Consider the following 11,423-nt stretch of genomic DNA (forward strand, 5'->3'; position numbering starts at 1 on the left):
AACCTTTTGAGTCTGAAGAACCTCCCAATAGCGCTGGAATATCCTTAGCGCATGCGCAGAACGTGGGCGCTTTAACCATACCCTGCAACGTCATCTGTCAAGTCAACTGACTCTTTCATTAGATAAACTTATCCAAAGTTTTCTGGTGCAGTTTGGAGCTGGTGTTTTGTTCTGAGCCGAGAAGGAAAGGCTCGGCGGGCGGTTTGGGCCCTATATGAACTCTGTGAGGTTTAGAAGGAAGGGTTGCGTAACATCCTCAGGGTTAAACCGGGGAAAGTTGTTTCCTTTCAACATTCAAGCCATTCTTTTCCTTTATGGAGATTCAGCCGATTTTAAACGTTGTCGGAAAAGACGAATAAATGTCAGTGATTGAAAATTAAGCGCTTAACCTCAACCGAAACTGAAACTGGACGACTTTAGTGTGAAAAGTTTTAAAGCATGGAGTCAGAAACTGCACAAGAAGACAACAGTGCTGCGGGTATGTATAGCTGATAAAACCTGTTTTGGGTATTGTTGTATTCTAACTAAATATTAAGAACTTTACCTCAGAAAGAAAAGTTAAAACGTCTTTTGGCGTATTATTTATTTACTGAGACTGGAACTTACTCCGCTGTCCGCATTTTTTTCTTCCAATTTCCGGTCCACCTTAAATGGTGGAGCTCTACGTACATTACGACAGGATCATTTAAGGTGGAACGGTTCACCATTTAGTTTTGTTATTCCTGAGATAATGATAGTCGCTCCGCATTGAACCCCTTTTCTTTTACTTCTGCTTTTAGCAACAATACATTTCACTGTATCTATAGGCAAATGTAAAAAGCATTTTAACTATTGGTTTTAACGCTTTGCTTTTTACTTTACAGGTACAAGAGTTAATGAGACATGTATTAGATGTTATTTAATAGTAGATATATACCAAATGTTACATCAACAGGTTTTTACCTCTTAAGTACAGTTATGCAAATCTTGGAATAAATCAAATCATGAAGATTTTTTTTAAAGAGTAACTTTAATTTACTTTGTACTGAATTATTAAGTTTTCCAAATCTACAGTTTTGAATGGCCCATAATCTTGGTTTTAAATGCTCAAAACAGTTGTTAACTCATTAATATTAATATGAAAATACTGATATGTAAAAAAAAAATACATAAATAAAATACCCCCCCCCCACTATTTACATTCATAGAGGCAATGAGACACATAAACATGCAAGACCTAGCAGACCCAGACCATCAAAACTGTCCTCATCAAATAAACTGATTTGACGGTGTTACAAGGAATAGGTAGTTGCTGCTGAGGTCATCAGAACAATAGACAGCTCAACACAGAACCCTGACCTCAACATCACTGACTGTGTTTGTTTGTCTTCCTTGTACATGTAAAATTAGGGATTACTTCTTGCTTCACTGATACTCTAATTTTATATCAGTGGTCTGGTTCTGGCCACAATATGGTCTGGTTATTTTCAGCCTAGGTGTGAGTGCAACACACACACACACACACACACAGTAATATACCACTAACACGTCATTGTAAATGTAGTCCTGAAAATAATCCACCACATAAATAATGCTAATTGGTGGTCCTGTGGACGTTGGTAATGAAATAGATAAACAGAGAGACTGTCACTATTAAATTTTTCTGTCAGGTCCATCTGAAGATGATGCGAGTCTGCAGACACAGCTCGCAGAGTGTCAAGCCCAGTTGGAACACTGGCAGGGTGTGGCGACCATCTGTGAGCTGAGCAAACAGGAGGAGCTGCAGGAACTACAGAGACACTGTGACCAGGAGATCCAGTCTCTCCAAGAGGCCCTCAGAGGTTAGGAGAGGAATAGAAAGTGAAAGGCAATGAAATTCAAAGAACCGCAATCTGATGTCACAGGGTATATTTTTTTCCACTGTCGCCAGATTGCTTGTGAGGTCAAAATATAGCAAAAGTATGAGGTTTTAGAGGAACTGTAATTGTCTAATCATCTAGGGTATATCTGACTATTCTTTCTATACTTTTATGGTTTGTATCCTTAGAGACAGCAGCACAATATGAGGCCAGATTATCTATGCTACAATCAGAACGTGCTCATTGGAGGAGAGCAGGGTTCACTCCAGATAACAAGGTGTGTGTACTTGTGTTTCATATTTGTATTAACAAGATTTGGCTTGAAACAGGTTTTGAAATGGAAACAGTGGGTCTGTCCCAAAACCTAGTGAGCTGTCTAGGTAGGCACTGACTGCATAGACATCTGTTAAAGTAGACAGCGTTCTAACGGTAATCTGTCCTCATGAAGCAGATTATTGAGATGCTCTAGTTATAGAGCGATTGCGTCATGGCTTGTTCACCCACCACATGCAACGGTGCTTACTTACCTCAGCAGCTAGCGACTCTGCATTTCAGCGCAGTGGATTATACTCTTCCAGTTTTTATTGCAATTTTAATTATTTTTGCTCTGGGAGAATAGTGAAATGCATGGGAGTTGTTCTTGCATTGCATCCTGGGATTGCCTTCGTGGCTAAGGAAGGGTTCAATGCTGCCTTAAAATTTGGTCAAATTAAGATATCTTAGTAGACAGCATAATGAGGTATCTAAGAATTGGAACAGCCTATGTGTTGGAGCGTGCACACTGTGACGTAAAATGCTCTCTAGTTAGATAACTCACTAGGTTTTGGGACTGATCCATTGTCTCAATTTGAAGCTAAATATTAAAGAATATTTGCCCATTCAGTTCATGTTTCTTGATATATATACAGTGTTTCCTAACTGTGATAAACGTATACTAAACTACACTATAATACCTGTAATAAAGCTAATGAACAAAGTCCTTCAAAATGGATTAGTGTGGATCATGTGCGAATATAATAAAAAATTTTTACCACAATGTCAGCTAGTTAATTTCTGTCTGATGATTAATACGTAAAGCACAATATTTCCAGACACCACCACTGTGAAAAATTCTGACTTGGTTCTCTGGATTGTATCCATTGATATAATATCAATCCACTCTCACTGGCCTTGTTTAGATTTGTTAACATTTCATGCAACAGTTTACAACTGAGACACAGTGTTAAAGCTTTTCCTTCTCTCTCCCCTCATTCCATTCTGGACCCCAAATCCTTCTCATATTGTAGGACAGCATTAAGAAGGGAAGGATGGAGGGGGCTTCTCCACCTGCTGAGAAACTCCAGGGTGAGTCTCCTTCCCCCAGAGGAGCTGGTTTTGAGGGTGCAGTGAGAGACGGTGAGCCACAGGAGTTAGTGGTTGAGCTGACGGATGCTGAGAGCACTGGGCTCCATATGGAGGGATTTTACACCCAACACTCTGACTCTGCCTCCCTCTCCTCCTTCTCTCTGGACACACCCTCCTTACCCCGGCGCCCACCACCTCAGGATGACACCGCCTCCCTGGTTTCTACGGGAACACTGGTGCCTGAAGCCATCTACCTGCCTCCACCAGGGCACAGACTGGTCACACATGCGGACTGGGATGCACTCCAAGCTCAGGTCAATGTTATGTGTTATAATATCAAGCTTATAAAAATAGAGAAACGTTTTTGGTGCCATATAGAACACTTTTCTACAAAAGTGCTGACCCCAGTCATGTTACATGGCCTACCACTTCATGGCTGAGTTTCATTCCCAATCGCTTACACTTTTTTATAATACCACTGACAATTGACAGTGGAATATTTTGTAGCTAGGAAATTTCATGAGCTCCACACTGGAATTTACTGAGTGCCTAAGATTTGTAGAAGCTGTCTGCATGTTTAGGTGCTTGGTTTTATACACTTACGGCTAGTGCTGTGTGATAAAATGATCTAAAATTAATTATTTCATGATAAATTTTTGCTTGATAATGATAATAAGCTTTGGGTAACCTTCATTTCTATTCCCAGTTAGAGCAGCCTGCTGCACTCTAATAGGAGAATATACTCATGTTATTACGGTAAATTAACATAGGAGATGGCATGAATGTGAGAACGTAAACAAGACTATAATTTAATTCAAGTGCTTGTGTTTATGTATTAAATATTTTATAGAAGGACTGGCTCCCCCTCTAGGGTTGTGTGACCACTTTGCGCCCAATGATTCCGGGTAGGCTCCGGAACCACTGAACTGTATAAGCGTTTTTAGAGAATGACTGAATGAATGAAATATGTTATAGTCTCCTGTTCTCTCTGTGGTTTGGGGTGCATTTTGCCTTAAATGGCTACCCCCGTCAGAACACAACTAAGAAACCTTGTCTCGCATGCAGGGAGAATGCCAGGGCAGTGAATTTGGTGCCCTTTCTTGACAAGTTGGGGCTTTCTTCTTGTTTTATATATATATATATATATATATATATATATATATATATATATATATATATATATATATATATATATATACACAAGTTTTGAGCCAGTCTAGGGTTGAGCCGTAACAGAATGAGGAGTGTGTTATGGTTGGTGTTTAGGGAAGTGAAACAGAAATGAGACGAAAAGGACACAACTGAAAACACAGAACGGATTATGAACAGATTATATTGTGTATGTGATATTTACAAACAAACACCAGTGAACTGCAGGATGGCCTGTGCCTACAAAATAACAAACAAACACCCCGTCTAACTGACCCACAGACAGCTCTAACTTCATTCATTCATTCATTCATTGTCTGAAGCTGCTTGTCTGGAGCCTACGCAGAATCACTAGACACAAGGCAGGAACACACCCTGGAGGAGGTGCCAGTCCTTCGCAAGGTGACACACATTCACTCACACACTCACACCTATGGACACTTTTGAGTCACCAAACCACCTACCAACACACCAAACTCCTCACAGACAGTCACCCGGAGGTTGAACCCACAACCTCCAGATCCCAAGAGATGTGTGACTGCGACACTACCTGCTGCGCCACCGTGCCGCCCCCAGCTCTAATTTACCTAATAGAAATAAATAAAAATAACACACACACAACCCACTCCCAAAACAAACGGCAGCCAACCCTACTCTGGTGGAAAATAATATATACACAGTGTATGTATTTACAAACGTTTAAAACAAGAAATCTAGCATCAATAACCAAAAAGGGGCAAAAGAACTTGTAGTCAATATGGGAACAGTACAAAGTCAAAACCAAGAAATTCAGTATACACAAAGTCATGGAAAAACACAGAGCTCGAAGCACGGCTGGCTAGCAGCGTTCACATTGGGATCTTTATGATTCCCTGGTAGGTGACATACAGGAAATAGTGACTGACAGAACATATGGACTGGAGTGTGAAACAAACTCTGGATGAATGAAAAAACACATGGACTGGAACAAACTGCAGAACTTAGAATTGGACAGAGACAGAGAGGGAGAGAGAGAGAAAACATAAACAGCACAGCGTAACAGTAATATATATATTACTGATTGGAATACAGGAATTCATTGATTTGAATGGGTGTGTGAATTCGAAAAGGCACTTTGTTTTAGAATAACCATGGCCTCATACAATATATATCCTGTCTTGTACTTCCTTGTTTATTCTCTTATCTGTTCATCAGCACTTGGCAGATGCATTTTCACTTACATATGTATGGGGATCTAGAAAATAAATGCCATTTTATGTTTGCCTTGAATGTGGTCAAGATTTGTGAGATTCTCTGTCACAATTTATCTTGGATGTTGTGTACTTATTTGTTTCATACAATTAAGCAATATTGGAACATGATCCAACTCCCAGTGCATGGTCATGCAAAGTGTAAACCTTGAGGATCAGTCACAATTAAGATATTAGTTTGCTTCTGGGAGAAGGCAGCCAGATGTCTTTCGTGTTGACACAACACTTAGTGCTGAACTACTGCTGAATTGTTAACATCCACTTTGTGTTTAACTTTTGTTATTTTGTGTTGTCAGGTAGAGGAACTTCAGGGAGAACTCACCCAACTGAAAGAGCAAAAGGCACAGCTAGAAAAAGAGCTAGACACACAAAACACAGAAACCCAGAAACAGGTAAAATCTTAATCTCTTTTTATTGTTTATAGTTTGTATTCACCTGTGTTTAACCTCAGACCCCAAGGAATCACCACAAGCAGTCAGACTTGTTTTGACAAAATAGTTTTTGTTTGCTTTGTATACATTAGCTAGATTGGTAGAATTGGTCAATAAATTATCACATAATTAAATGCATGTTGCAATCCTAGTGAGCAATATACGTATCCCCCAAACAGCAGAATGTAATTGGCTCTGAGAACTATAAAAGTCATGCCATATGCTTACAAATTGAAAGGGAAAGTTAAAATATTAAAATAAGGCAATGAACTAGGGCGAATGTTTAGGTTAAGCGCCTGTGCATGTTTTGTCATATGTCATTGTGTTTTATGTTATTTTATGTGTATGAGTTTTCTTTTGGAGAACATTACATAAAAGTTTGTGTGTTTGATCTCAGGTGACAGTGCTCCAGTCTCAAGTGCAGACATCTGAATCTCTTCTCCACGATCTTCAGAAATCTTTTAGCCAAGCGCAGAAGGCGGTTCAGGGCAGACTGGTGAGTAACAATTAAATGATTAATGAACGGTAATGATGAAAAAGATAATTTAGAAATGTTATTATTATAAATTACAAAGACTATCATGGAAAATAAAGTTAAAATATACATCCTAATGTTGAATTAAAAGCTATTTTAAAGAAAATGTTTTCAGGTGTTTCGTAAAATTGTATTCCACAACTGAGTCGTAGGTGTTGTATAGTTTTTTGAGAACATGTCCCAAAAAAAAGCCTTAATAGTAATCAACTCCACTCTAATTTTTTCCTACAAAAAAACACCTAGCTTTAGTTATATTTTTTAAATGATAAAATTTAACTTGCTGATTCGTTTGAAGATTATTTGTGTTTTCTGCTAATCCTTGCATAGGCCAGTATTGCAAATAGAATTATAAAGCAATTTGTTGCTTAGCCTAGTGCTGTAGGTTGTAACTGCACCTTCTCTTGTGCAGACAGAGCTGTCTCTCTCGCAGAGGAGAGTCTGCAGTGAGTTGTCCAGACTGACAGGAGAGGAGGCTGAGGAGAACAGCGCTGTAGATGAACACCCATCTCTCTTTCTTCAGGTAACAAACATACTTTTGTGTGTGTGTGTGTGTGTGTGTGTGTGAGAGAGAGAGAGAGAGAGAGAGAGAGAGATTCAATCAGTGTGTCTTTGTGTAGGGTGCTCACTCTGAGGAGAGGCTGCGTATTGAAATTGTGAACTTGAAAGAACAGCTGGAAATGCGCACAGAAGAGAGTGGTTTGTCTTTTTGTTTTCCTTACAAGCTCTTCAGCCATTTGTGAATATTATTTTTGCTGTAAATTCAAACTGACACACTTTTTCTCTTATTCTATGTTTTTCTCAGAGGTCTTAGAAGGTGAGTTAACATTTAGAAATACATTGTTTTCTATTATAAAAGTGTTATTATATTGCCTAGTTTTTGTACATATATTTATGCGAGATGTTTGATATTTTCTGTGCTGCTAGTGCACACACTCACTCCATTAAGCTTATTTCAGTCATCGTTTTATATGACATGGCTTCTTGACCTGCAGTGGAGCCAATTTGAAAAGGACCTGAAATCAGTGCTCTAGACTGCTTCCAGGCCTGAAAACAGCTTTCACACTTGCCTGGCATGTTTTGTGTTTTCTCTCCTGTTTCAGCCCAGCTCTCTAGCCTCAAAATAGAGACGGACCGCATCCAAAGAGAAAAAGAAAAGGTATGTATACATCAAGAAGCTGGGGGGATATTGAGCTGAAAAAAAATTGTAATTGTAAATCAAATTATTGCTGGCTTTTTTTTAACAAAGTAAATTATTTACTTTCACCTAGTCCTGAATGTTTTTCCCTTTCTTTGTGGCTGACAAATTTGAAGATTAAAGAGAAGGACAAAGATATAAGGGTAGATTAGATATGAGGTGTAACCTTGTGCTGTATAATATATTGTTTTCCCTGGTCTAATACGCTAATTCAGCTAGTATCTATTTCAAAACTGTCCTCACTAAGAGGGGTGTCATGAATAAAAAAAAAATGTAAAGATTTATCAAAAGAAACACTGCAGGATTTATGGTACGTATCTGACTTATCCTACCTAAGTGTATATATAATATATGTTAATTATGATCTAATCATTATATGATATATAATTTTTTATAATATAAATAACTATTTTCATTTATATGTGTGCAATATAGTTATAGTAATAAAATTAGTTATTGTGTTTTTAGGTGGAGGGTGATCTGCAGGAGTGTCGCACTGAGCTGCAAGGCCTACGGGTGGCGCTCTCACACCTGCAGAGTGACAGCAAAACACAAAAACATGACAAGGTACAAAAGGACCTTCACCTACTCTTATTTCATTACCAGTAATATACCCCTGTCTCATTCCTTCTCTCTGCCTGCCTGCTGTCTTAAATTTGCTCTCTCTCTCTCTCTCTCTTAGTCTGTTCTTCAGCAGCAGTGTTTAGAACTGCGCAGTCAGGTGATTAGTTTGCGCTCGCAGCTGGATACCAGTCAGGCCGTACAGAGGGACTTTGTGCAGCTGTCACAGTCACTACAGGTAAACACAGCACTGACCCAGGATCAGGATTCTGCCCATAACACCAAAAATACTTGCCTACACCTGAAGCCAATGTTGTTTCCACTCAGATTCAATTATTCACTAAAACTAACAACATTGCTGTCCTCAAATAACAGGGATATCTAAAATGGCAGCTAATAATTTTTATGAAGTTACTGTTACTGTTCTAAACAGATTATAAATACATACTGTGGTGTGTGTGTGTGTATATATATATTATATGTTGGTCTACATATGAGTCATTGGAGTTTAAGTAACTAATTTTGAGTCAGATTTCAGTCCACTGCTTTGTGATACAAGATCTTCTGATGTGACCATCAATATGGAAACTGTCTATATTGTTTATACTACATTCCTTCGTTTCAGGTGAAGCTGGAACAGATTCGTCAGGCAGAGTCTTTGGACCAAGTGAGGCAGCTACTTGGAGAGGGACTAGAAGTAGATGAAAGCCAGCTTGGCAGTGCCACGAGAGCCAGCTGAAAATTATTACACTTTTGTGGACCAAAGTGAAAGGACACCCTCTGTTACAGGAAATGGACCAGGATCAAGCTTCTCGTGGGCTACCAACCCCAATTAACTGGTAAAATGAGGAGTCATACCAGTGGATACTCTTTTCACGATTAAGTGATTTAAATGGCAAACATTTTGTAACACAGAGCTAAGTCTTAATACTTTTTGAAACTGGACTAACAACTGGGGTTTACTTGAATTTTAAACACTTATAACAGTTCATAAAAACTTAACAGGTCTTTTTATAATATTGTGTGTGTCTAAAAGACAAAACTCTGAGTGCCAACAAGTCTCTTATATTGAGTCTCCCTTATAACTCCTGCTGTCTTTAACACACACACATAACACTTACAGTGTTGCACATGCACCGCCACATTTATTTTCATTTCTGTCACCAGCTAAAATTTCATAACTGTGAGGAAGGCTTAATAAAAGTGCTATGTATGCTGTAATACTGTCTGATGCTACAGAAAAAGAAACTGCTAATATGAACCCACACAATGTTTGAAACAGGAAGTGAAGGCAACATGTGCATTGAAGTGATGTCATATCTATGGTATTAGAGACTTTATTTTATGTACTTTTTATCATGCCCTTGCCAGCTTAGAATCTTTTCTCTGAAATCTGTCAAATCTGCATTACACCGTTAGCCATTCACATCATAGAGAAAGAATTGCCGTCAGTTTCTTTAGCCTCTGTGATTTTATGAACTAGTCATTGTTTCTGAGAAGTTTAAATATAAATATTTTATATTTTAAAAATGACAGATTTCCTGACTTTAAACTAGCAGGCTAGAGGAAGAAATAAAGGTTTTATCAATAGACATGTATAACAGGTATACCACTTTACTCCATGAAGCCCAGTATATACATAGCAAATTAAACTATATAGTTTTAATATTTAATATTTTTTATTATTTTGTTGCTGTTGAATATGAACTGTTATGTCATGGCCTTTGAAATGGGTTGAAATGTGATTATAATAAGATTATAAAGTTACTTGGGCAAGTTCTGCTACTGAAGTTAATACTTCTATTCATTCAGTTCATAATCTCTACAATGGTTCATCTAGTAAACTTCAGCTAGAAATAGGTCTTAAGATGGTGACAATAATCTGGTAAGCCTATTGATCAAAGGTTTCATTAAATGACTGAGAAGTTATGGGAAAATCACACATACTGTAATCAATTTGCACTATTGCCTCCCTTAGTAACAGTACAAGAGGAAGACATAGAGACATAAAATCAGTATCCTTAAAATATTCTTAATTCATTGAAGGAACAGTGTTGTTAGCAAGTAAAAGAGATTGAAAAATTGTAATGTAATATAAGAACTTGTCAAATTAACTTGGTGATTTCATCAAGTTGATTTGAACTGCATGCTATGTTGGGAATCATTACAAATACAACATTTTTCAGGCTTTCATAACTGTCTCTGCTGTTGTTGTGTCTAATGAAAAATTTGACCATTAACTAACTAATAACGTGAACAGTAAAAGTTTATTTTTCAAAACTTTTTTCCACATGTGTAATTACCAGTCATGAACACAAGATTCCCAACCATGAATTATATATATAATACATCTAAATTTTGCAGCAGGAATGTATTTCATGGTCTTGTATGTTCCATAATTCCACACCATATGAATGTGGGTCATTCTCTCGGGTCAAACTTATACAAAGGAATCATGTCTGTGCAAAGTTATTAAACAAACTGCTCAAAACTAGACACTGGAACGCTCCTCAGAAAACATGTTCTGTTGCAGGGAATAAAATGGACTATTGGTTTAACTTGCTGACTCCTACACTCCTTTTTCTAACCATAAAAAACTTGATGTATGAGTCTATGTGATCAGCAAACGTTTTTAATGGAAAACTAGGCTTAATTATTGTCAGGGACACTAAACTGCTGTATAATTACAGTACCAAACAGGTACGGATGTATTGGTCATGTGTTCAGTTTATTGCTAAAATTTGCCATGTTTTGTAAGCACTTCTAGAGTTTATTTATCAGACTATGATAATGTAGCTATTTGCTTCACAACAGATTTTCTGTTTAGCTTTGTATCCTGCTGCCTTTTTTTTTTAAACTCTCCCAAACTCACCCAAAAGCTGATCATTACACAATCAGCGTCCTAAATATTAGCAATTTATAATTTAATAGTTTCTAATGAATATCTTTGGTTATTGTAGTTGTTAATTAGCTCAATCTCGTACTGAACAAATATTTCAGTCTCATCTTAAATCAAAGGACTTACTGCTTATTAAACCACAGTAATATATTTTATGACCTTTTTGACACCCATCTGGATCAAGGGTACCAGGCATTTTGAAGTTGCTTATAAGTTCAGCT

The 11,423-nt window shown here is 37.6% G+C and overlaps 1 protein-coding gene across 1 annotated transcript; it reads left to right on the forward strand.

The window, feature by feature from the left end:
- The first annotated feature begins 88 nt into the window (after positions 1–88).
- Positions 89–11,057, forward strand: rabep2 (rabaptin, RAB GTPase binding effector protein 2). The gene is made up of 13 exons (XM_066641457.1): positions 89–478; positions 1,650–1,820; positions 2,027–2,115; positions 3,125–3,496; positions 5,878–5,973; positions 6,410–6,508; positions 6,957–7,067; positions 7,165–7,243; positions 7,350–7,361; positions 7,648–7,703; positions 8,211–8,309; positions 8,425–8,541; positions 8,929–11,057. Exons 1-13 carry the CDS (start codon positions 439–441, stop codon positions 9,040–9,042), a joined length of 1,455 nt encoding a protein of 484 aa, XP_066497554.1. The 5' UTR covers positions 89–438; the 3' UTR covers positions 9,043–11,057.
- The last annotated feature ends 366 nt before the right edge of the window (positions 11,058–11,423 follow it).

Source organism: Hoplias malabaricus, chromosome 13 (assembly GCF_029633855.1).
Source record: "Hoplias malabaricus isolate fHopMal1 chromosome 13, fHopMal1.hap1, whole genome shotgun sequence".
NCBI lineage: Eukaryota > Metazoa > Chordata > Actinopteri > Characiformes > Erythrinidae > Hoplias > Hoplias malabaricus.